This window comes from Sparus aurata, chromosome 20 (genome assembly GCF_900880675.1).
Source record: "Sparus aurata chromosome 20, fSpaAur1.1, whole genome shotgun sequence".
Classification (NCBI taxonomy): Eukaryota; Metazoa; Chordata; class Actinopteri; order Spariformes; family Sparidae; genus Sparus; species Sparus aurata.
This window is the reverse complement of record NC_044206.1, coordinates 10,043,242-10,070,281: the sequence shown is the minus strand read 5'-3', so window position 1 is coordinate 10,070,281 and position 27,040 is coordinate 10,043,242. Positions and strand designations below refer to the sequence as shown.

The window sequence follows — 27,040 nt, the reverse complement described above, 5'->3', positions numbered from 1 at the left end:
TCAAACCCAGAATTTGAATGTTTATGATATCATGAGGTAATTATACAAACTCAGTTATAATTATTTTCTTTCATAACTGAATAAACAAGCTGTTCTCAGGTGAAAACCAGTGTTTGAAGCTAGAAAGGTGGCAGGGTCCGCCAAATATAAACAAAGGAAAACACTATGAAATTGTGTTCTCCTTCGAGGTGTTTGTTTATTCAGCCATGAGTTTGTTGTTGTTGTTTAGGCATAAATAATCTGCTTGTCAAGATCTTTCTCTTCTGATTAGAATGTCTACCCCAAAACTACGTAGTGCTCCTTTAAAGCGAACACACAGAAGCAAATAAAAAAACCTACAAACTCGTCATCACTTCTAGGATTACACATGAATCAACTTCTTAGTGTTCACCCCATCCAGGATAAAACAGTCAGAGATACAAACACACCCGCAAGCAGGTAGACCGGGGGTCCGAGCACCCCGACACGAAAGGTGCACCAACCAGAGGTGACCAGGAGAACGATGCCATCTCTGAATGATGCTTAAACATGTGTTAAAACTAAAAACACAACAAAGCCCTGGAACAGGTCTGTGCAGTATTTGGCGCAACTCTCTCAGGCGTTTCAGATGTGAGGACATCCAATGTGTCTCAGCCTGATGATGAACGTGTAAGCGCAGCAGCGTCGACATAAAAGGGCTCTGCGTCAGTTCGCTCAGGTCGCCACGTTATTGCTGATGGGAACAGCGAATCAGCATGACACAGGGAGAGGATCAATTTTGTTTAAAAACAAGCCCCGTTTAACTGTTTTCCTGCTAGAAAATGACCCTGAAGCAGCAACATTTGCCGCTGGAGATGTGCCGCGAAGCCCGAGCAGAAGAGAGGCGGCGGCGCCCTCTGGTGCCCGTGGACGTGATGACAGAATAAAAAGTGGTTAAAAATGTAGATGTGACGACTGGGTTTTAAAAAACGACAATTTAAAAAAAGCAATCTTATTCAAAAGTGCCATGACCGTATCATTCCCAAAAGAAATAATCAAACTGAGCTCCTGAAGCACTGAGAGGGATATGATGCAGTCCATTAAAAATAAACATCTGGAGACTTTGCGACGGCTTTTAAAGCAGATAAGCCCTCTTTGTCTGTGCATTTATGACCATAAGATACTCGCAGAACGACACAGATAAAAACAGTAAACAGTCATCAGAAGCCGTTTTGAACTTTTGAATATGTCGACTTGACGGTAAACGATTCGATTTGCAAAGATAAGAGCAAATTTCTGCAGACAACTCGCAGGCGATGGCTGAGAGAGAGCTCGTAACGGCCAGAGAAGATTAAACGTGGATACAATCATGCACACGGAGACGCACGAACATGCAGAAGACAGGAAGACGAATCCACACATGCTTTCTTGCACCCCTCTCTCTCTCACACACACACACACACACACACACACACACACACACACACACACACACACACACACACACACACACACACACACACACACACACACACACACTCTCTCTCTCTCAAGAAACTAACTTTGTTGTAGCTGATGACTTTTTGCCCCACCATTTAAATATTATTGAAAATATTCTATAGTCCTTGGTCACTAAAGCAGACTAACTTCTCAGCTACACAGATTTTAACTAGAGCATTGGACAGCTAGTGATGCAATAAATTCTCACTCACCCACACCCACACACACACACACACACACACACACACACACACACACAAAGACAAAGTGCAGGTATACTGTAGGACAGCAAGATATAAAGCTCATCTTCTCCAAAGAAATTGATCCTCGATATAACTTGCAGCACACACACATTCACACCTACTATGTGTGTGTGTGTGTGTCGTCACTTGTCATAAACTGATATTTGTTCCCTTTCCACTGTCAGTTGACGATCAGAAGAGGAAAAAAAGCTGCCATCTTTTGAGAGTTAAGTCCTACTTTTTTTTTTTTTTTTTAAATCTCTTTCAGAATTACATTCAAAATAAGATACTTGGACAACAACTCCGTTATTGGACGACCGGCCGTCACTTCCTATTAATGATCACCTTGGATATGCACAGTTCACATTTCCTTGTTCTGAGGTGAGTGAGGCGGTGTCTACCGGATCCCTCCGCCTCTTAAGTGCATAGCTCTCACGCAGGTGGAGGAGCTTGCTCCTCTCGTCGCCGTCTTTTTTTCTTAAGTCATTGATTCATCAGCTTGACCGCATTGGGTCGTGATAGGTCAGAAGAGAACAGTCGCATCTGATGCAATAAATCAGATTGGTCACCAAATGTATCACCTATGGTTTGTGGGAGGTTGGACCAGTGTGCGCTCCTCGCAGATAGAACTCCCTTTAAAGCTGGCTGATCTGGTTTCCAGTCATACAGGGAACTAACAGACTGTCCAGCACCTCACACAGGCTGAAGTGACTCCTCAAAGCACTTAGACTGGTTTAGTCAAAGCTTTCCCAGGACTCAAATAATCTTTTTTTTTTTTCTAATATAGCTATTTTTATATGTAGTCTGAACTGTCATGGACAGCAACGTCAATGAGTAACACAGTTTTTGTGTTGCTTTTTTAACCTAGTATGGCTCAGTGGAACAAAGGTCTTCACATCACAAGTATTTATGAACCCTTTAACATTTGGTTACTGTGCAGACACAGTAGAATAGACACAGTGTTCACTGAAAGCCAACCAGCCAAACCTGCAGTAGGAACAAGTGTCAATACTATTGAGGCTCTCTGTCCAGGAGACGTCTTCTTAGTGTGGTCTAAAGAGTATTTACAAACAGTCCTTGCTGCCAGTATTCATTTGGCTCTGTCTCCCTTGAATCATGACATCAGACACTGAAAGAGTCTACTCTGTTTAAAATCCCTTTATCACATATTGTCACCTCAGTGATGACGTTGTTCAGTCTTCTCTTTTAAAGCTGTGCAAACTCGTGCTTTTGACTCAGTGCTCTGTCTGTACAGCATCCCTTCTGGTAGGATAGTGGGAATATTACAGATGTATGGATGTAGTGGTGAGAGTGATATGGCACACAGATGCCATGTTTTCTCCTCCTTCTGCTTCATTATTGAAAATGTTGAACTCAGCCTCTTTGTGGCTGTCACACCCTTTTCAGCTTCTCTCCATCCATCCATCCGTCGCTCCCTCCTGGCTCAGCTGTGCTGCAAACTCCCTTGACTAAACATTTCTATTTCTTCCGTCACATGCCTCCGTCAGTCCCAGTGGAGCTGCAGGTCATGTGAATCCAAGAAGTCCGTTGGGATTCCCAGGGGCGTGAGCGCCCCACCGGGACCCGGCGGCATGGTGAGGTCCAGCCACTCCATATTGTCCAGACCTGGGTCGGACAGGCCCATGTTGAGCGAGGACGGGGGTGAGGAGGAGTCACAGAAGGACAGGTCTGATGTGTCCATGGGCGAGTAAGGTTGCTGGTCTATCAGCTGGGCCTGCAGCTCCTCCATCAGGACCTGTGTGCGCGGATCGGACGCTGGAGGCGTATCGGCCAGTGTGCCCTCCAGAAAGGCCTCCAGCTGATTGTCTGTGGCCAGCGAGGAGAGGCTGGGCAGGCTCTGGCCGATGATGGGGCTCAGGGTGGGTGGAGGGGCCACCTGGATCTGTGGAGGCGGCCTGGAGAGAGCGGTGTTGACCGGCAGGGTGGTGATGTTTGCTGTGACTGGGAGGGTCTTAGTGAGAGACACTGAGGGCTCCTGCTGGATGAATGGTGTGATTTCTGGAGAGAGATGGGAAAGGGGGAGGGATTTATTAAGAAGGTTCAATCAATAAGGGCTCCTTTGAACAGTGGCACTTTAATCAAATTATACAGAACATAGTTTGTCCACAGTGGAAATCTCCCCTCCATCAATGCCACAACCTTCTTCTAAGAAAGTAAACTGAAAGACGAACTGATAAAAATGGATGTTGTTTTACACTAACAATTATCTCAAAGTGGATATTGTTACAATAATCTTCTTCATACAACTGATCTGCAAACCACTGCAGTGTGTACTCATACAACCAATGGCAGAGGCTGGACATCTACAGTCTTTGTCCATTACCTTGAGCTAACTATTTCACCCGTTGCCTTTTCATTTTAAGCTAACTATCTCAACCGTTACTTATAGTTAACTATTTTACTAAATTAGCTTACTATTTCAACTCTATACTCATTACATTCCAACCATGTATCCATACTTTTAGCTAATTCTTTCACTCATATATCTATACATTTTTAACTCAACTATGAATTCACTACTTTGAGCTAACCAACAATTCATCTATCAATTTTAGCTAAATACTATGTATCAACTATTTATCCATTATTTAGCTATTTCAACCTTTTAGCTGTCAATTTGGGATAACAATTTATACATTGCATTTACATTTAGGGCATTCAGCAGATGCTTTTTGTCCAAAGTGACATACATACATTCATACACTGATAGGTGGCTGCCATGCAAGGTGCCGACTAGCACATTAGGAGCAGTTTTGGGGTTCAGTATTTTGCCCAAGGATACTTCGATATGTCAGGGAAATCAAACCAGTGACCTTCTGAAAACAAGACGCTGTCTCTACCCCTGAGCGACCTTCTGCCCAACATTACTTTGGCTAACTTTTTAAGTCTAAATGACATTTAGCAAACTTCTTTCACTGGTCTATGTGTTGTTGAGGTTGAGGAGGAGCCTCCGTCATAATGAGACCCTTACCCATAAATATCTAAAAGGCTGATATCAGTCAATTCTGTCAAACAGAAGACACAATGTCAACCAACTGAAAACAGTGATATCTACACAGCCGTTTCCTCAGCGTACTCCTGGAACTACAATGTTTTTACTTACAACTTGCTCATACTAAATACAACGTTCTGGTTCTGTACTGTGTTTGTGCACCTCCTTACCTCCACTCTCTATCAGAATGTCGAACAAGTCATCCATGTGCTGGCTGGTTGCCGTGGGAACCTGAAAAGGACAGATAACAAGGTTGAGAGACTTGTAGCGAAAGAATTCCTCAAGGTTTTGAAATCTGAAAATAGACTTATATGTCGTAACGCTTTTTTGTATTAGTATTCTAAAGGATGCAGCAGCTGAGAACTGCAGTAGAAGAAATGTACGGCATGTTTTGAGCTGTGCTATCAGTGTGCATGATTTTAAGCTGTGGTGGCGTGCATCTGACCTGTGAAATATTGTTGATGTGCAGGTTGCGGCTCTGTTTCACAGCGTCCTCATAGCGGGGAGGCTCTTTTGTCTTGGGAGGCTGAGTAACAAGGGAGGTGGGCTGAAGGATGAAGGCAGGCTGGGGAGAAGGAGACTGGAAGAAAAAGCGAGATGGAGAAAAAACAGTCAAAAATGAATGATCCCAAAAAGCGTCTGTAATCAGGATAGACTGAAACAAACTAGCCCCTCCCCTCTAGTAGCAAGTCAGCACTGATACCTTATTAAAGGGTCCGTTGGAGATGTGGTGGTTGGGTGAAGCCCGTGGAGAGACCCTGTTCTCCGGGGAGCTTCTCAGGAAATTCTGAGGATTCAACTCAGGTTTAGTCTGGTTCTCTAAACCAGTGGTGTTATTGCACATAGTAATAGTCTGTCAAGAGACAAGACAGTCTCACTTAAGTTAATCATGTATAAAAAGATTGAGATAACCATAACAGAAAAACAAGACAGCTATAAAAGAGATGAACAAAAATGCAAAGAATCCCTTCAAAAACCAAAAAGATGGAATAAGTGGACTGTGTCATACAAGTGGAACGAAGAAAAAAACAAATGCAGCTGTTGTATTAAAGGAGGAACTGGAAGTACAGCAAATGGGAAATGTTCTACACACACATTTGTAGCACTGAATTTTGAATTTCTGTTCAAATGTGTCAGTGGTTGTGGTACATGGTTTAAGTCATTTTTTACTTCCACTTTCTCACACGGAGTTTTTTGTGAACTAAATCTCTTTGGGTTCTGGGCTGTTCTTTGGATAAAAGGGACCTTGGTCTCTGAGTAATTGTTACAAGCAGTGTTCACTATTTTCTGACATACTGTAGTCCAAACAACGACTCAAATCTTTACGGGAAAAAAACAAGAACAAAAGAGATTTGTTGAAGTTTCGTAGTCAACAAAATTTTGGAGCTTCACAGAAAAAAAGTTATGCAGTTTTCTACCAAATAACCAAAGTTGCTGGGGACTTGTTGTCAAATGTAAAATAACCCCAAAAAACTACACACAGTTAAGGTTACTATCCAATTCAGAGGGGCTGTGTGCAAACATTTTTAGCTTAGCTGCTACAGTGAAGATTTCAGCTGAATAAAAGGGTGTAAAAAAGGTCTTTTCAAATCAATTTGGGAAAACGAACTTCTATAGACTTGGATTATGATGTATGAGCTGTGTGAAGTCACTGTATGTTTTCTTTTAGTTGTTATCCCATCGACTTTAGTTACTTAGGATAATGCTTTCATCACTGTTTTGTTGTAAAGCTCCAGTAATATTTTGTGGATTATGGAACCTGACCCGACTTTCCTTCGGCCTGGGGGTATATGACTACCAAATTAAAATTTTTGGGTGAACTCATCCTTTAATTGAAACAATCATCAGTTGCAGCCTTATTTAGATGAACTGCTGCAGTAGTTACAAAAGTTTAGAACTGTTAAATAAATTTAAGGACAGGACTCAACGTACAGGACAAAGACGAACAATATTTTTTTGTCAGAATGACGCATCAGAAAACAGCAACTGATGTGTCAGCAACACACTGTGTAATTTTGTTCTCACAGAAATGCAACTGCTTATGTGGTGTGACTCACTTGTAGCAATTGGTTGTGGTTGGCCAACTGCTGGCTGGGTGCCACCTCCATCTTAGTGGTTTGCAGCTGAGGAACTGAAGCCTGAATCAGGCCTGGATTTGAGACTGTGGCCTGAAGAACGGGCTGAGATGAGGGACAAGGAGAAAGGGTTATTTGGATATGTAAATTCAAACAATCGCTAAAACTGAGGTGAAATTTGTTACACATTGCTTTTCTCTACTTGGTTGCAGTCTCACCTGCAGGCTGACAGTGGTGCTCGGCAGCTGGATCGCAGTAGCGTTGCTGGGTAGTGAGACTGGGAGCAGGATCTGAGTTCCAGCCTGGCCTGTCGTGGTCAGTAGAGTCTGAGGCTGACCCAGCACCTGGGAGACTCCTCCTGAGTGGCTGATGAAGAACTGCTGCAGGCTGGGGGCTGCCGGTTGGGATTGGGGCTGGGTCTGGAGCTTGGGACTTCTCTGGGCCTGGTGGAGCAGCTGTGGGCTGGTGCTCATTTGGGGCTGGGCTTGGGTTATGAGCTGTGTTTGGGTCTGGAGCTTGAGCGGCTTGCCAGAGGAAACAGTCACATCCTCCAACTTGACCACTGTTGGCAGGGAAGACAGAGCCTGGGAGCCGAGGATGGAGCTAGGGATTGTAGCGGTGGTGGATGAACAGTTTGACAGGACTGCACCCTCCATCTTTACAACATTTGAGTTCAGGATAGTAGGAATAGAGTTCATGGCAGGTACAGAGGTGACTTTGGGAGATAGAGAGGCACAGTCAGCAGTGCTGGCCCTCTTCTCCACTTCCAGCTGCATCTTCAGTGCCTCCACCAGCCTCTGCTCCTGCTCCAGCTTCCTCATCAACTCTTCTATCTGCCGCTCCTTCTCGTGAAGCCTCCTGTCCTTTTCCTCGGGGACTTGGACAGAGGGAAGAGGTGAGGACAGCAGACCTGCCCCGCCAGAGTTCAACATTTCCGATAGGGGCTCACACATGCCTCCATCCTGCTGGAGGGCAGACAGTTCAGTGGGAATAGGGGAGACCGGCGGTGTGGGGTTCATGCTCTCTAGAGCCATCTGCTGGACTGGGAGGACTATAGCGGGGGCTGTAGTGGTGCTTGTGACCTCCATGGGGACGGAGGAGAGGGTGGTAATGGTGGGAGAAGGAACGGTGGTCGGAGCAGAGCTGCTGGGACTGTCCTGGAAAGGCTTCAGTCTTTCTATCAGGTCGGTCTTTGTTCCCGAGACAGGGAGGCCACGCAGCTTTAGCTCCAGTTTGAGCTCAGCCACCTGGACAAGAAAAACGCATCAATTAATGAACTCATGCTAGAGGAAGAGCTTAAAGGAATAGCTCAACAACTTTGTGTTGAGGGAAAGATGAGAATATCCAGACTGCTCTCATGTCTTTTAGTTAACTAAACAAAGACACGTTTTTTGCTTCAACATATCATTATGAAGTTAATGCTGATTACTCTATAGATGCTACATTGTGCAATCACACCATGGGCGATTAGATTGGTTCCCTGTAAACCTCACTGTTACTATGCAATTTTGTTCATCACTGTGCACAAATTCTCCTGGGAAAATGGAGGATGAGAAATTTTAACCCTCTGTCATGTCTTCATTAGGGACTAAATGGACAAATTTAGGAAAAAGCGTCACCCAGCACCATTAAATTTACGTTTTGTATTTATGTTTTTCTTGACGGGTCTAGTCACTTCCTGGAGTGCAATAAGTGGAGCAACAATCACTGACAAGACTTTGAGAAGTAACTGATCTTGGCAATGAAACAAGTGCTGCATATAACCACAAAAATTAAAGCATAGCTTATTGTTTTTACACTTTGTTTATTCTAAAGATTTAACAGCATAAGCATAATAATAAGCATAATAAGTGTGCTTTACATGTACCGTTTCTCCTGCTTTCAGTTTTTGCAACTTTCAGCAAAAAAGACATATTCCCTAGTTGTCAAAGCTATTCCCTTAAGTCCTGGTGTGTAGCTACCATCTTTATATGTTAAGCTGTAGAAAGCTTTTTCTTTTTGGCTGCTCCAATGGTCGCAGCAAAAAGACAGCTTCCTGTGGAACTTAAGTATATTGTTATCAAATGCAATTTTGAGAGTTCCCTCGTGTAATCACTGTTTTATGAGAGTTCCTGAATGACAGGACACGTCATGGTTTGAGTTTTCAGACTTGTATTAAAAACATGTCCTAGCTTTGTAATAAGTTTAAGTTTTAACAGCTGAGTAATTGCACCCTTCAGCCTACAATCACAACTTTGATTTCTAAGCTGCTGGGGCACGCTGTTCCAAGCTACAAGGGCGAAGGGTTCACTGGTGCACGTGGGTTCCCAAATACCTTCATCTCCTCCAGGTTGGCAGGCAAGACTCCTGGCTTGCGGTTCGACAGCGAGTTGTTTGGGCGAGCTGGAACTGATGCCACAGGGGGAGGCGGAGGTGCAGTGGGCAAAGACACCACGATGGAGGTTGGCAAGCTGCTGCCGCCGCTGGTCTGACCCTCTGCCACAGGTCTGCAGGGAGAGGAGAGACATGAAGTAAGATGAGGTCATTGTTATTCAGGAAATCATTTCCACTACATTGCATGTGAAACAGTAAAAGAGGAAGCGGATATGGGAGAAAGAGGGAATCACTGAAAAGAGGAGAGAGAAAAGAGAAAGACAGGAAAGGAAGAGAGGAAATCTGTTCCCAATATGAGCAGATCATCCCGTCCTGTGACCTGCGCCTCACACTAACAAAGCTAGTCAACCAAACCACTGAGCACAAGCACAGTTCAAAGAGAGCCTGGCCAGACTGCCGCTGTGAGGACATTCATGAAAACAGCAGCTGTGGAGCAACATCCTGTGAGTTATTAATATGATTAGAGGCAGAGTTGTTGTTGGAAACAAGCTAATGGCCCTCTGGCCTGTTGAAAACAACAATATTTGGCTTGTTCTCAGATAAAGAGTTGTGGAAGAAAGCCAGACCAGGCCTCTTGAAAAAAAATGTGTGTTGCTCTTTTCAAAGAGGCCTGAAAAAAAAACATAAATCCATAAAACTCTGTGGTATGGGTAATGTTTGGTATGCGTACTTGAGGGGTGCTGGTAATATAGTCTGGTAGTTGTAGTGCTGCTGTTGCTGGCTGAGGATCTGCAGCTGGAGAAACAGCTGCTGCTGCTGCAGTAGTCGAGCATACGAAGAGTCCATGGGTGCCTCACTGGCCTCCTGCTTTTGGTCGGGGGGAACGTACTGGTGGTACTTGAGCTTCTTCACCCTGGGTTTGGGCTCTTTGCCCTTCTTACTGCGGCTCTTCTCCGAGGGCGTCTTCTGCTGGCTTTGCTGTTGCGGGGAGGAGCACATGGTTTGTCCAGCCGCGTTCAAATGTTATATACAGAGATGATATTTGATATAGCTATATTAAAAAAAGTGCTTACTTTCACCAGTGTTGGGCCAGGTTTTGAGGGAGCAGCTGTGGTGAGTGGCTGCACGGGAGTGACAGCTGGGCGGCTGGCGGGCGGCTCACTCGTAGCGATCAATTTCACAAAGTCTGTTGTGGGTTGTGCGGCAACAGGGAAAGCCTGAAAGATGGCAGATAACAAAAAAAGACTAAGAACTGCCAAGCAAACACTGAATTTCTTATAAACACTGTAGAGTTACAAATATCTGGAGCAGAGCTTGGCAATATATAGATCTTGTATTGTTTTCATGATATGAGACTACAGTACATATTTTCCTGGTTTTTAAGGCTGAATTACAGTCAGGCATAAAACACTGGTATTACTAGTCTTGGATCTGACCTGCAGTATGGTGTTGGACAGTGCTGGTGGTGCTGGAACTGGTGAGGGTGTCTCTGGCATTTTGCTCTCTGATGGAGAGGGGACAGAACATTGAGACTCCTGGCTGGCTGGCTGCTCTGGAGACAGGGCATCGTTGCTGTCTTCATCCAACACCTTGGGATAGTTCACCTGGCCAACTGAAAGACGACAAAGTCGAGTAGTTAACCTCTATGCAAGTGATTCACAACTTTTATCATCATTTCTCTCCCCCAATTCCCTGTATGTCAGATCAAACAAACACCTCACCGTGATCGAGTCCATTAAGGCAGAAATGCTCAAAAAGCACTGGTTGTCTAACAGGGTGACTCTCACCGATGATGGCCTGTTTCAGGGTGGAATCCACCGGCAGGATGTTCTTCTCCACCAGCTCCATGGGGCCGGGTCTCTGGGCAATCTTCTCGTTCAAGTTGTCAGCCAGCCGTGCCCTCTTGAGTCTCATCTGGGTAGCCTGAAGCGATGGCTCTGCTCCAGTCTCTGAATGAAACAGACAAAAAATAAATCACACAGGATTCTTGTTGGGATATTTTTTAACAGTAATGTGTCTGGTGTCAGTCTGAATTAGTTTGTTTATAGCACGGGACACCATATTCCCCTTGTTTCAGTGCTTTATTTACTCTTCATAAAACAAAAAGGTGTATGTAGTGAGGACTAGAGTAGTACCTTGCAGGATGTGCATCCTGACCAGCTCTGCTCTCTCTGGACGACTGCGGATCTTGTGCTTGAGGAAATTCTCAGTCTATAATGAAGGACAGACAAGGAACAGTCTGTAACAAGTCTGAATTTACATGTCCTGTTCTTTTCTGCTGCACAGAGCAACATAAAAGTCCAGGAGTGCTTCTCAGGGTCCACATTAAGCACTTTATTTACCCTGGCTCTCTCCAGGCTGCGAATCTGCCCGTGGAAAGCCGCTGGGCTCTTCAGAGCTGCAACACACAACATTTTCATTTGCGCAAGTTCGTAGACAAATGATTTATTTCAATGAAAAATAGAGCAAACATGTTTATTATCTCAGCTATGAGGGTCATAGTTTGTTATCGTATTCCCGCCCATATAGCATTAGCTTGTCGTGAGTGATGGACAAGTGCTGAGACTCACGTGGCATGATGCCCTGATCCACCAGCTGCTCCCGGGTTCGCCTCTGCTGAAGCCTCAACTGCAGGACTGAAAACAAAAACAAAAAAGGGAAACAAAATGTTGTTAGGGCATAAACACAGAGGCATTTTGAATGCAATTTTAAATCAGAAAAAAAGTGGAAGTGTATGAGGGAGTACAGAGAGATGAGGTAGTACACACAAATAAAAAAATTATTCAAAATAGGGAAGAAAATGAGATCAGACAAAGAAGGTTACCACAAACTAACCTCTCTCCTCCCCCAGATATATATCTCATATCCTGCTCTCTAGTCTTGGTTGATAACTATATAAAGACATTTAGTACTTAGGACTCAAGTTAAACAACCACATTTTTTTAGGTTTTGCTCAAAATTGTCCGTCCTGTCTTTTGGGATTTTTTCACTCCAGAAGAGTAGTACGACTTCATACCTCGGTAGCTATTTAAGGGCGGTATGATGCTTCCTTCTGTTTCCACACAAAGCACAACATTGCTAGGGTATGACATTTCTAAGGCTGTTATTATGTACTTTAACATTTGCACCCCTGCTACTCAAAAACAAAACAAAGCACAGCAATACTGAGAGGCAAAGACCTATATCCATGAAAATCCATCACAAAAGATGATTTATTAACTCAAACAGTTCCAGAACTCTGGCAGTATCATTCCCAACTTGGGTTGAGCAGTAAGTATGGCAATAAAAACAAAAAAGAACAAGCTCAAGCTCACCTGCTCTGAACCCTGTGCAGCAGTCACTGAATGTCTCTACCTCCATACAGGCCATTATTTTAACACTCCTGAGGAAATGCCTGCTGAGCCGTCCGAAACACAACTGACTGGATTAAGTCATTTGGCTTCAAGGTGACACTTTCTATTAAAGCTCAAAACATGAAGCTTTTAATCATATCCTGTAAGCCGCGATGCAACATGATCAACAGACTGATAAGAAGCCACAGTGTTAGAGAGAAGCAGCATCAGGCCCTTCCTCTATTCCTTTACTCCTCCCTGACTCTTCTCTTTTTTTATTGCGGGGCCGCAACCCTCCTCAACCTCTTCTCTCACTTCCCCTCTCACTCAGTTTTCACTCAATGTTTTATTTTCTCACTGTAGACAATCTCAACACTGCCTGATCCGGAGGTCAACACCGCTTTCCTATGACTACTGAAGAAGAGTCAAGGGTCTTAGTCAGCTCTGACTAAGACGAAAAGGACAATGGCAACTCTGTCTTCAAGCTAAAAAGATGAGCTTGTGGCAACGACTCAAGTGTCACGTTGAAGAAAAGGTTCACCCAAAATGTAAAGACAGGCGTTATCTTCTCTGCCCTATGCCGATGGATAGTCGGGTTAAGTTTCTTGGTCCACAAATCAAAAATCTTTTTTGGAAAAATAAAAAATAAAAATAGACTAAAATAATAATAAAATGGCTCCATACAGGAGAATGCTGTGAATCTCCAGAAATGTTTTGCGGTGAATAACCTGACCTGACCTTCTATGGGCATGAGGGTGACAATATAAGAACTGAATTAAACTTTTTGGTTTAACTATTCCTTTAACTCAAAGGAGGTAGATGTTTGCATGACTTAAACGCTGACCACGCGTACAGACACTTCTCCATTCATAAGAAGGGTAGAAAATTACAGTGAAATGTGACAGGAAACAGCTGCCCTCACAAGCGTCATATCTTTTGTCTTGCGTATCTCGTTCGTGTCCGTTCACCATCATCACAGATATGCTGCGGGACCACTAATTGCGTCAACCACTGTCACACCACCAACTGCTCTAACCTTTTGCGGGCCTTGACTGGGAATCATGCAGCTTTGACTCCAACCAGAGCTGAGGTAAAACATTTACAGAACTCTACTCAGATGTTTTACGGCCAAATGTCCCCGATTGAAATGAACAAATCAAACACGAGTTAACCCGTGACTAGTTAGAGAATGTTGCAGATGGGACATGTTTGTTTGCGGTGATACGTATAGACTTCCAGTCACAAGTATTGTTCTGAATTCCTCCGGGAAATGCTGCTCAGCCTGACAAACACATGTTGACCTTTGACCTGAGTAGGCTGAGGAGAGACGTGGATGACATGACTAAGCTGTTTAAGCACACAGAAACAGGCACGCACACACTTGGCCAATCAGAGGGTCAGTGGAGGAGAAACAGGTTTCCATAGAAATGTTTCATCTGCGTTAATCAAGAGAGCTATTGAATATCATCTATATCAAGTTAGCTTAATGTGACAAAACAAAAATCAGAAAGCCAGAAACAAGAGCTTGAATGTTTAAAGAGTAAAGTAAAGCAGTAAAGTAACTGCTAATTGCAGCTGCTGTTAGCTTCGTTAGCCTTGCAGCTAGCAGTCCTGACTGTGACCTCGGAGCACTGGTTGGCATGCTAGCGAGAGTTGCCTATTTGTTTGCAACAAAATACATAGATGTCATAATGTCATAACACATTCTTAATGTTAATGTTTTCAATCATAATTCTAACATATTGTACCTTTAATTTTGACATTATTATCATTTTCTACATTCAAACATAAGTTTTCCTCTCACTTTGGAAAGAGGCTGATTATTATTTGGGGCTATTTTGGTCCAATGGTTTGGTAATAAAGATATAGTAAACTTGTGATTATCTTGTTTTAAGCCGTGCACTTGTTTATCTTCTTGGCAGACTTTTGCTGTTATCATTAACATTATTGATTCCACATGATAGGAGACCTCTTACCAGCCAGACACTCATTCCCTGTCACAACAAACTCACTGCCCTGAGTCCGCACACTGACTCTGCTGACAAAGCTGCACTGCAGTTTTCCTCCCTCTCCCTGCAGACTCTCTGAGCCACACACAACTGAAGTGGCCTCAGACACTCAGACCTGTCATGATGGTAGACAGATTAACACCTGAATGTTAAAACCAATATGAGAGACGAGACTCTGCGGTTGGCAAAGTGCTGGGGATGGCTCGGGGGATGGAAAGTATGAGGTGTGTGTTCTCACTGGAGGGGAAATGACAAAAGCCAAGATGATGAGTGGGTGCTACTACTGTTGACATTCCACATTTTTCCACCGTCAAGACATTTTACTGCGCTCTCCTGCAGGCAGCAGCAGCCACCGTGCACGACGGCACAAACTCCTCCGTTTATCCAAAACATGCTTAATCCGGCCTGAACCAGCTCTGGCTTAACACCCTGCGTTTGTTGACTGTATCTGACAAATTAGATTTTTTTCTAAGCATGGTGATCAATATTGCAGTGATTGCACTGGACTGATCTCCCTTCACCATCTAAGCCATGATTAGGAACTGGCAGAGGCAGTAGTGCATCTAACCCACTCCTAAAGCCTGATAATCATGTACCCATCCATCAGTGTCTCAGGCTGTCCCATGTGGCTGCCAAAATAACACCAACATCGTGAAGGCCACGAGAAACATGCAGGCTGGCTAGCATGATGAAGATAATTTCCCTGCGTGCTGCACAAAAGAAAAGCTGATGGAAGTTTTGGGGATTGAGGACTTGCCTTTCTTGCCCAATTTGAACTTAGTAGTTGATTTGAGGACTACGTGCCCGTGTGCATGTGTCTAAACAAGACTACATGTCTACATACATGTCACCATGTTTGTCTTTATGTTTGTTATTACATAGATTAGATGTGCCGTTTTGTGTTTGATTTATGTAGAGTGACTTTATTCAGGGAGACAGTTGTTCTATATTTACCCCCTTATGTGCATCCCTTCAGACACCTCACCATGTAATCTAATTCATTTGTGTCCTATAATTACACCCTCAAGTCCCGTTTATTCTTATTGTTCTTCTGAAATGTTTTCTCTAACAACTTAATAGCTCCTAACAAACTCACAGTATGCAAAACTGTCAATTCTTTTTTCTTTCTCTACATCAGTGGTGAAGAGTACTGAAAATCTGTACTCCAGTACAGGTACAGTTAGATAACTAAATTATTACAAGTGAAGCTACTGGTATTCAAAATAATCTAAGTGAAAGTACATGGTTCTATTTCAGATGCTACTCAGTACTGATAGTATTTAACCGTTGATGTGTAAAGTATTTTCAATAGCTTGCATTCAAATGGGTTTCTGTTTCTCCAAATCTTCAGTCTAAATTACTCTCATCGCCTGCTCTGTTCTTCTCAGTGGTCATGGTCACGTCTCCAAACGTGCGCCCGCTGCAGAGTTTTGTTTATTTGTCCTTATCTCAGGGTTTTTATTGGCCTGTTTTGATCTTACTGACTACAAAAATGCTGATGAAATGTTTAGATATTAATTCAAATTATGATTTTAAATGTATGTAAATTGCATGGTGTAATTCATACTAATGTACACGTACATTTATAGACTTGAAAAACTACAGTAATTTGAGTAGTTGTAATCCGGTACTTCCACCCCTGCTCTACATTATACAGGTAGCAGGTAATGAATGGTAATGTGTTTTCTTGTTTGCCTCGACTCTGGTGAGTTTTGATTGTCATCTCACAGTAACATGTTGGTGCAGCACTGTCTTTGACATTGTGAGGAGTTCTGATGACAGTAACTTTGATAATCCATCGAATCACTTTCTGCCAAGTGATCATTCAGATCATTTAGAAACACAATTACAGCAAGTGTGTGACGATGTTCACAGCAAAAAGAGTGGACAGCTGCACACAGCCCACACTACAGTGACTGTGTTATCACCTTGCTGACTCACTTATGCTGCATGCAGTAAGTATTTACAGTGGCCAATGTGTAACATAGTGCAATGTGTGTTGAGACAGAAAATACATAAGAATATGTTGAAAGATGGCACCTCCTCACCATTTTTGCGTTCATTGAGCGGAGGCAGACTCTGTGTGGGCTGCAGCGTCAGCTCCTCCATCTCATGGGTCACCGCCTCGCTTTGGGGACTGGGCAACAGAAGACTCAACATCCCACAGTCTCCCTCTGCTCCTAGCTGCCCCTGAGAGGCCTCCATCAGGCCTCTGGAGGCGATTGGAGAGCGTCCCAGACAAGTAACGGGGGGTATGGGTCACCGCCCCTTTGGTTAAGGTTTAATGCTACCTGTGTAGGGAAACAAGAAGAGAAACTGAGGAGTGAGAGGGAAATCTAGTTCCTGCACATATGGAATAAAACACTCAAGGATATTCTGTGGCTCCTCGTGAACATCAGTACTTCAGCATAATATTCATCATCCTGTTGGTATGACTAATTCACCCAACTGGTGAAATGCTAAGGGTGGCATTTCATTTCAGCCATCTGGAAGAGCTCAGTCGCAGCCCAAATTATTCATTAAACGAGCTGGGATGGCTATTATACTGAATAATCACTTCAAAACCACCAGTTTGTGCATGAATGTTCTCTCTGTTCAGACGGTTTCATGATCTGGAATATGACGTCGCTGTGGCCGTTTCAAACAGAGGGAACGGAAACATTTCGGGAGCAAAACAAACAGTTTAGTATCCATGGCTTCCCAATAGTCTTTTAACCAGCAGATGACAGACTGCTCAGCCTCAATGTGTATGCCATTTATCGCTCTCCGGCAGTACCCACATGTATCCATTCCAGGACCTAAGCACTATTTACTAACCATCCTGACGTGTTGCTTTTGGCTGAGAACCACTGCGTTGCTTATGGCTGTTTTTATTCCTCCCTGTAGGCCCATAGAGTGCCAAAGGCATTAGACGGTACAGGGAGACTGTGACGGATAAAATATCGGAATGTTGTTCATTCTAGTGACTGAATGCTGATGTCACGTATCCAAACACAACAAATCCTACACCAAAAGTTTCATTAGCTCTTGGTGTGCTGGTATAATGAGTAAAAAAAATACTCTGTTCCTCACTGCAAGGAAAGCTCATTTCCACAAACACATATAATTCATTTCTGCTGTTTGTTATGTAAAGCTCTCTGGTAATACAAAGTTATGGGCTATGGATCTCTCTATCAAAACAAAACAAAAGATGTTTGCCGAGTGTCATGTGTGACTGGCCGGGCGGAGCAGGAGGACAGAGCCATTTCTTGAGAGAAAGTAGGGTGCAGAACCAGACCTTCAGGAGGAATAAACACTTTATAAAATGTATAAATAATACTAAAAGGAAAGCTTTATAGCCATTCATCAACAAGAGGAGAGCTCAGAGATGATTTATAACTTTCTGGATTTAAAAAAGGAGGATTTATCTTGACTACCATTTATCAACCTGACTAATTCTGTCCTGGAAGTTATAGTGATGGGAGGATTAAAGAAAAAGTAAAGTTAAGGATTTCTCTGGGGTTGTACATAGTTGGAAACATTTGGGATACAACTAAAAAATAATTAGCCCTAGCCATAAACGAACCTACGTCATCATGCACGAGGGCATAAACCTAAAAAAAAAACAAACTTATAAATAAATATATCTAATTAAAATGTATGCGACCCCATTAAAGTCATGCTTCTCGTGACATCTCATACAGCAGAAGAAGAAGCAATCAAAAAGGCACTGAAACTTTATCACCGCATTATCATTGTGACTCCGTCTCATCTTTTAAATCACTTTTAAAACCCACTTGTTCATAACTGCCGGGATTTTATCCGAATGTTTTACTCTTTTAGGTCTATTTGGTTTTTATTGCTATTAGCTTGATTTATTCGCTTTGTATTTTATTTGGTTTTGTAAAGCATTTTGTAACTTTGTTTTGAAAGGTGCTTTAAAGGTTATGATTATCATACATTTGTCACACTGTGGTGAGAGCTTATGTCAACAGGGGAGCATGTAACAGCTCTGATTCACACTACAATCCAGTAAGTGGCAGTGATGCACTTAAAAGCTGTTTTCCACTGTCATTAAACAACAAATGCAGAAGAGGACACAATAAAACAAGACAAAGAAGAAGACACCGTGACTGACTATACACTGTGGCAAGTTCAAATGAATCACCGGAGTTAGAGGACCCGCCCGCTTCTTTCAAACCAGCTGTGTGGGAAAGTTTTGAAGAGCGAGTGCTGAATCGGACTTGGACAGTGTGTTGGCGTTGTTGGACAGGTGTATGTGGGCGCAGACATGTCGCAGATGCTGACACGTATTAGACGGCATCACCCAGTAAAATCAAAACAAAGCTAAATTTAGAGAAAGAAGTCCAACAACTTCTCCCTGTAGAAGTGAAAGCAGACAGGGCCAAAAACATTACCAAAGCAGTTGGCATTCAAATGACATTTCATGTTTTTTTTCATTTGCATAAAAATATGTAAGTGTAAGTTCATTGTTCATTCCTAAATGAACTATAGGCTTCACAGACTATCTCAGGTAGAACAAGCTGAAACTTTTATCTGTTGAAAAGAAATGAAAAGTCACTGTACTTATGTCGAACTGTGACTTCTGTACTGTTATGCCCCCATTCATGAGAAGTACGTAGAAGTTTCTGGTGCACTGGCTGTTGCCTGCTATATCTGTGACATTTTGGGAGTGTGAATTCAGCCCCACCAATCAGATATCAAGTATTAACATGGGAGTCAATCCCTTTTCGCTTGGCATTTACGGGCAATCTGATGTGGTGCATGCTGACTCCAGCGACCACTTCAAAATTAGCCCACTTGCTAAAACTTGGCTTCTGACCCGCAGCCACTTTCTGGCCCCTTAATGATGATTGAGTCCCACTAAAACACCAGGCTACAGTGTTCATGGCCTTGATGTTCAGCGGTTTAACCTCAGTGGTTTTCTGTAATAGAACTCCAGTCACACCATCTACAGTGATGTGAGGAACCAGTCTATGCTTTGAAGCATTAAGTCGAAAGAAAAGTACTCCACATGCATTGACTCCAGTCAAGTGCCAGTCATCTCTTACAGGTTGTCTTTCAGTGGGAGTAGGTGGTCGCTTGGAAAAAGAGCGGGAACATGAAGTACGGCGGAAAGTAACACTTAAATCCCATTTTTAGAGTCTGACCTTTACTGCAGAACTAGTTCCTTTTCCTAAATGATGTAGTTTTATCTGATGCACATTTGGATTGGTTTCTAATACAAGTGAAAGTCCTTCTGATTTAACCTGTTCAGAGCTAGCCTCTATTTTGGATCTCTGCTCGAAAATTCCTTGAGTAGCCCTACTTGAAAAGGAAGCGTCACTATGTTTTTTTCACTGGGGAACGTCAAGAAGTACATAAGAAGAAAACAAATAGCTTAAGATGAATTCATAATTATATGCTTTCTTACCTGTAGTAGCAGATGAGAGCAAGGGAAAGAGATGTCCGGGCTAGTTGCTGTTAAGAGTCACTCTAAGCCATGGAGTCAAACCTGTTGGAGACAGAGGATCAAACATAAATATCATAAATGCATCAATAAATAAAAGTCAAAGACATGATGGAGCAGGATTTTACCTCCACCTTACACATGATATAGATTGCCATTAAATAATACATTTGATTAATGTCTTAAGTGAGTTTCTCCTTCCAGTTATTAATGCTACTGCTTGTAACTCATCCTCGGTTTAGGCAAAAGAATGACAATATCACTCAATAAATAGCCATTAAATATAATAAGATAAAAACACAGTGGTGAACAAGACACTGATGCTGCTTGAATAGGTGCGTTTGAAGATGAGCAGAGAATGCAAACAGATGATGAGAACCACTTAAAATTCTCTGAATGAAACTGGCCGACACTCGAGGCTGCATCAAGGCCTGAAAATGAATGCTCACAGGTTGCTAGGAAAAACCAGCGGTGGTCTCTATGACAATGAGAGCCGATCCTCCGGGTGGAGACAATAGAAACTCTCAGTGCTGATGACTGAAGTGCTGCAGTCTGAGGGAGCGGCTCTCAGAATCACAATCAATCAGAAGCTTTCAGAAGCTTGCGTTTAGTAAACATGCTAGATAACTCGATTATGGCTTGATGGGTGCATCAATTTACTGACACTCTGGTCAGGTAATGGTCTTGTATTACAGCAATGATATTTGTTTATGTACATGCCTCTCTCTCCACAGCATCAAAAACTCAAAAGCTATTTTTGGGCACTGCTCTTGTAGATGTCTGAGGATATTTCTGAGGCCATTTCAGAGCATTTTCACAGTATTTCATCAGTATTTCAAGTCTTTAGGGGGATCAGCGCTGAATCACTGAAGGTTTGTGGCATGGTGATAGAAAATAAAATGGCATACTGACATTTAAAAAGGATAAATTAAAATGAAAAACAAGTAGGCATAGACTGATTATCAGATCTGACATTTAGCATTTGTCTGATTATTGGAATTGCTTTTTTCTTTTTTATCTGACAATATAAATTAATTTAAAAACAAGCTACTTTGGCCATGACACAGTAGAGACATGTCTCTCTCTACATCTGCATTCACTACTGAACAGCCTGCCAACAACATTACCTGACAGGTGAGGGCCCTGACACACCAGGCCGATGGTCAGCTATTGATGCTCGGGTCATCAGTGAGCATCTTTGCCCAAATTTTGTTGATGAGTGTTGGCACTACTTGGTACTTGTCAGCAGCTTTTTGGCCAATTGAGCATGTTGAATTGGCAGTGGAAGTCACTCTAATTGGCTGTTCAGCCAAGTCAAGAAGAGAAATGGAAAAAGTAAGGGAAAGCCCCTTGTGCCTACTACTGTGATGCCCACGTTTTTCCCCATTTAGCACACTTTCAAGTTCCATTTGCAACTTTTATCAGACATGTCCTTGATTAAGAGAGGCGATATTGGCAAGGGTGGTGTAAAAAAGCTCTTCAATCATAACAGTGCTTTCTTGTTTTTCCTTACAAAAAAGTACAATATTTGCCTCCAAAATGTAGTGTAGTGGAAGTATTAAGTAGCAGAAAATAAAAATGTACCTCATATAACAACTTAAGTGAGGTATTTGAGTAAACCTTCTATCGCTGGTTATTAACATTTTGACACAGGTCATTTTTTTTTTTTACATGTTGGTTCCAATACTTGTTATCAGTCTCCTTAATTCCTTAGATCAGGTATCAGCACTGAAAAAATACGCATATTGGTCATTCCCTAAAAATAGGGGAGAGGAGAGAGGAAGAGGTGACGGCAGTATTCTAACAGTCGGAACACCAACATGCTGTGTGTGTTTATGTGTCGGGAGGGGCAATGTGAAAGACAGAAAACAAGCGATCGAGAGAAAGGAGGCTCAGAAAGAGAGACTAAGGAGCGATTGACTGTCACGGCTGACGGCGCTGTGGGATAAACATCGGCGCTGCCCCCTCAGAATCAAAGAGCGGATCCAGATGGCAGGCACTGCGTGTTGCTTTGCCCCGGACTGTTCTTTAAATGGCACGGGGCAACAAGTACCATGTGTTTCATCAAAGGCTAATGCAGGCACATTATACTCACAAGTAAACACACCGCTAGAGTCAAAGGTGGGATCAACAAGGGAGGGTTAGAGAGAGAGAGACTGGGCATCTGCTTCTCCTGCATTTGCTCAATTGTAATACTGTATTACTTTTCACCACAGATTTCAACAATGAATGACCGGTCACTGCTATAAAAAGGTTTGGATCGACCACCGATACGTCACATGACCGGTCACAGCAGTATTATATTATTCTGCTACCAGGCAGTGTTGTATTATTCTGTCACAGGCTGCTTTGTTTGGTGGTTAATAAACCTGGCACAGATGATGTGCAGGGTCCATGCTCTTGTCAATCATCAACACTGCAGTGTGCAACAACAGAGATATTAACAAACGCACCCATTCCTTTCCTGTCAGCACATAGAAGGCTTTGCTAAATGTGTTGCAAACAGCCTGTATCCTGGTCTGAACAACGGAAACGTTGTATTTTAATGCCATTAAAACAAGTGAATAAAGAAAGTCATCACCATAGAGAGAATTTAATAGGAACAAACAGCTCTGAACCACATTCCAGTGTTATTCTTGGCACAAAAAACATTGGTTTTGGTATCGGGTATCAGTGCAAAGCAGGCAATGACTGTCAGAGGCAACAGAAGTTAATTTTCAATTAATATTTGTACAGCCAGTGAGTAAGACAGAGACTTTACTCAGTGCTTAGACTCCAACTGTTACAGAGAGATCAGTTATATACTGGGCTGATTGGGAAGTCACGAAGTCTGGACACTTGACTAAAAGACTGACAATTTCACTCTGAAACATGTGCATGTATGTACGTTTTCTAAACACAGGTAAACCCGTTCAAATTGACCTCTTATACATTGCCAGGAGACGAGTTTGCCTTTTTGGTTAGTTTTTTTCATTCGACATCCCAAAACAGAAAACAGGCAACATTAGAAACCAACAGATTGCATAACTCTGCAGATGACATTAAAACTTTTTTAAAAAAAAGTTTGTGATCAATAACAAGATTCTGGTCATTTCCCCGCCGTACCAGCGCTTATTCTGGAGCTCAGTGCTATGCTAGCATCTCGGACCAGGCCATATTAACCAGGGCAGATCTATGATGAACTGAAAACAAGAACTGGCTTCAAGTTTCATCAATGCTTTTATACCTGCAGTTCTAGTGGATCAGAGTTCAACAGGGTAATCACCTGAGCCAAGATATTTGCAGTATGATCACACCATCTGGGTGTGTCTGCTTCCTGAGGCTGTTCACTCTCTCGCACTAGCTTAAGTCTATAAAAGGCCTGGACGTATGCAGTGCAGGTGAGAGGCTATATGACGTTCTACCATAAACATCTTCCTGACTGTCACACATCCTCATGTCTGCAAATTCAGGATGTGAAACGCTATTCAACCAGTATTTCAGCAAAACAATCTAAAAATTGAATCAGTTTCGAACCATTTAAGATAAAATGGAATTATTACAAACACATAGTGTCTGTATGTATCCGCATGAGTAACAAACACAGAAGGGCCCCCACTTCCCAGTCTCTGACACGAAGAGATCGGGGGTCAACTTCACTACAAATAGGCCTTCAAGTGCTGAAATACCCACAAGCCCTCACATACACACATTGACAAGCATGAGATAACTGAAAACTTGCAGCCTCTGTCTGGCTAATGAACTACAAATCCGTCGAGGAGGTCTGTTTTCTGTTAACGGACATAAACATACCACTGACAAACTATGAAAAAAGAGCATGCTGTGATGAAACACTGATGCTGCACAACTGTAAACAACAATCGTCTAGAAGCACTTAAGTCCAAGCCTTTCCAAGCTGTGGGTGCTTAAAAAAATAGATTGAATCTCTTCTCCAAAAACTACACTGTGCCCCTTTTAATTTGTTTTTCAATCTCAGAATTTTTACATTGACAACATTAATGAGATAATAATACAAACTCAGAAGTATGTATTTTTTCTATAACTGAATAAACAAGCTGGTCTCAGAGGAAAATAAGGTCCCCAGAAGCTAGAAAGGTGGCAGGGTCCGCAAAACACGAACAAAGTAAAACAGTATGAAACTGTGTTGTCCTTTAAGGTCAGTTTGTTTATTCAGCCATGAAAACGAAGAGTGTTTGTTTTATTTTATTTAGGCATACAAACGATCAGTCAATGAAGAGCTTTCTCCTCGGATTAAAACTTCTCCTTCAAAACAATATGGTACACCTTTAAATGTGAAAAAAGGGGAATGCTAAGAACAACAGCATGACTGTACCTTACATTATCATGCAGCTCAAGGCAATAAGCCTCACCGTATCTAACAAGATTTAACCTGTTATACTGTGTAATAAGGCTACACATGTAAATAAATTATCTTGGGATTTATTATTATTGCCATCACCTAGCTCTTTACGCTATTTTCTCTGTATTTGAGAGATGCTAAACCAATGAACCGTACACATACAAGCACACAGCATGAGAGCCACGCCGTGCCAAAACTGTGCTTTGACTCTGCAGTTTTTCTGGGCCTTAAATAGCCCACGTCCAGTCCAACAAAAATGTCCTCTTTTATCCCGAGATAAGACAGAAATGATGTCATCACCGTGGTTCATTCATCGGGGCCACTGTTCTGCCCTGTTCCCACAGACGCACTCCTGCAGTGTCGTTTCCTTCCTGGCCGAGTCTGTGGACTTTGTTGAAAAGAGCTTCTAGAAAGAGTACAAAAGGATTGGACTGACAAATAGACACGGGGCAAACGGCTGGGAGCCTAAAAAAAAAAAAAGGACGATGACGGTAGCTTCAAGAAACGGAGAGTGATGTACCACGGGCTGGTTATGTAAATGAATTAACAACCCCGGGTGGCATGCAACCCCGGCATGTCACTACTAATAACTCAGTGGAGTCTGATTTGTCACAATCACTATAAAGAGGAAGTGCTATAGCAGCCTGGACAAAAATCAGACACTGTACAATGGAAACATGTCTGCCTACATTCTGATATCCCGTTTCATTTTAATTTAATTCACCCCATGGAGAGAAATGGAAACCCTAGTCTACAGCGATGTGAGCAGACAAGTCTCCCTGCAAACCAATACCGCACTGGGAGGCTGAAATAAGCCAAACACACAGGGATATATGGCTCACAGCCCCTGGGATAATTACACTCCCATCCAGCCATGTGCTCAGTGTTTAAGTTAACGCTGACAATTCACACTTCTTCCCTGGTGACAGTCTGGAGAGAGGCCGCCTCTGAAACCACATCCTGGCCGCCTGGATGACTCACACAGACGGTGACCTGTTCGGGTTTTGCTGCAGCAGCACCACCTCACTATCCTCGCTCCAATCGATCGGAAGGCGATGGAGATAACATGATCGGGTCTCAGGCCTCATCAGTCATCACACACCGAGCGTGTAACTTGAGTAAAGAGGGGAAAGAGAATAATGGCTCTAGGAAACATACGGCGCACATAAACCATACTCACCGATAGCAGCTTCCTAGTTTTAAACAGCAAGAATATATTTTAATATTGCCCTCGGGGAGTATTATTGGTCGGGCATGGCTGTCGGCTCCAGTACAGCTCCTGTTATCGCAGTGGTGGAGGCGGGTGGGTGTGGGATAAGCTAACCCTGGCTAGTTACTTTAAATCTGACAGGTGAGTGAGTTGCGGACAGCGCCAATCATTAAAGGCGATGCGGCGCTTGCGTGGCCATCATTCCTAAAACTAGAAAACACATCTCAAGATAAGTACTTGTCAGCTACTCCTTGTCCATGCTTTGTTGTGTAATCTCAACGAGCCTCGTCTGCTGTCTGTCTGCATTTCACGAACGCTGCTGCTGCTCCTCAACAACAACGTCCTCGTCCTCCTCCTCCTCCTCCTCCTCACAGTTTCGCTAGTTAGCTCGGTTTAATTAGCACAGGCTAACATGCTAAAAACAAGACAGCGCCGCCCCGGGTCTGTCGTCTTACCGAATTGTGAAGACCTGGAAAGCCGAGTCCGTCCGGGCTCCGGTTCACAACGAGATGTCCATTTGTGTCAGTGGGGATATCTCCTGTTGTTTGTTTCTTTCCTCTGGCTGTGAGGTTGAAGTTTATTTCGCGGAGGAAAATGGCTGCGACTGGTCTAGGTTCGGATGCAGTGACGTAATGACGCTGTCGGACAGGAACAGTAGGGGGGCGTGGCGGAGGGCTGCTGCCCTGTTTACCGGTCAGCATTTATGAGGCACCCATGAGCCTGGTCACTGACTCTATGTACCATACTACGCCTCAACACCTCCACTCACCTGTGATTTAACATTGTCTGTCGAGGGACCTCATCTGTGTATTGTACTCACATGTGACTTGAGTGTTGCATAAGCTACAAGGAGAGGAGTACAAGGAGAGGAGTACAAACACCGAAAGGACATCCAGATTTATTCCTTCACTTTGCTTTGTAGTTGAACTAATGAATCCTCAGCAGGAGACTGTCTGATATAAAAAAAAAAATGTTTAAAAAAAAAAAAAAAAAAAACACCTCCCCAGCATTTCCCTGTTATTAAAGCTATATCAGGCTGGGCTTCGTAAAAGGAGCATAATACGGAATTTGTGTGAATGAGGGAGTTGTCCTTTTTTCCGGGTTGTATGTGCCCCCTTACAAAAAAGCCGGCCCCAACCTGGCCCCCCTATTAAATCTGGTCTAGAACCGCCACTGCAAAGGACTACCTGAGTTCAACTTTTTAACTTAGATTCTATTTAGTGGCTTCTCTGATGCTGTATTCACTTTTTGTTACCTCTGGCTATTTACTCAGGTCTTTTGCAAAAGAGTTGTTGATCACAATGAGATAACCAGATTAAATAAAGATTATATTAATAGGTGCAATATTTAAGAAATTTAGTTGAAAACACACAACAAATGTATTAAAAGTATTATCAAGAGACTGAGAAGAAATACGTTTTGAAGTTATGACATCCATGCATGGTGTTGCAGGGATATCTACTGAAGTTAGCATGCTAGCTGGGCTAGCAAGGTTATTACCAACACTCCCCTGGTGCTAAATCTCTCAGTTCGGACCGCTAGATGAATGGCTAACTCTGTCATCTCTTTCTGGACAAAA

At 42.9% G+C, this 27,040-nt stretch overlaps 1 protein-coding gene across 4 annotated transcripts; it reads right to left on the bottom strand.

Annotated features, from left to right (window-relative positions):
- Positions 1 to 1,888: 1,888 nt before the first annotated feature.
- Positions 1,889 to 26,109, bottom strand: mrtfba (myocardin related transcription factor Ba). 4 transcript variants are annotated; one of them, XM_030400119.1, is made up of 17 exons: positions 25,917 to 26,109; positions 19,856 to 19,936; positions 16,491 to 16,733; positions 11,672 to 11,737; positions 11,444 to 11,499; positions 11,237 to 11,312; positions 10,823 to 11,050; positions 10,538 to 10,713; positions 10,175 to 10,318; positions 9,832 to 10,079; positions 9,103 to 9,274; positions 7,007 to 8,035; positions 6,771 to 6,893; positions 5,417 to 5,566; positions 5,159 to 5,293; positions 4,884 to 4,944; positions 1,889 to 3,719 (listed from the first exon to the last, which is right to left on the bottom strand). In XM_030400119.1, exons 3-17 carry the CDS (start codon positions 16,645 to 16,647, stop codon positions 3,205 to 3,207), a joined length of 3,336 nt encoding a protein of 1,111 aa, XP_030255979.1. In that variant the 5' UTR covers positions 16,648 to 16,733; positions 19,856 to 19,936; positions 25,917 to 26,109; the 3' UTR covers positions 1,889 to 3,204. The 4 variants fall into 4 exon arrangements, with proteins under 4 accessions (XP_030255979.1, XP_030255981.1, XP_030255982.1 ...); XM_030400121.1 differs by having other exon boundaries at positions 5,417 to 5,500; XM_030400122.1 differs by having other exon boundaries at positions 10,889 to 11,050.
- Positions 26,110 to 27,040: the final 931 nt, after the last annotated feature.

Excerpts from the sequence above, each read along its gene's own strand:
- mrtfba (XM_030400119.1), bottom strand. The coding sequence starts at position 16,647 with ATGGAGGCCTCTCAGGGGCAGCTAGGAGCAGAGGGAGACTGTGGGATG. Across the intron at positions 11,313-11,443 it reads GCAGCCTGGAGAGAGCCAGG|ACTGAGAATTTCCTCAAGCA; the intron begins GTAAATAAAGTG and ends CCTTCATTATAG. Across the intron at positions 9,275-9,831 it reads ATATTACCAGCACCCCTCAA|ACCTGTGGCAGAGGGTCAGA; the intron begins GTACGCATACCA and ends CTCTCCCTGCAG.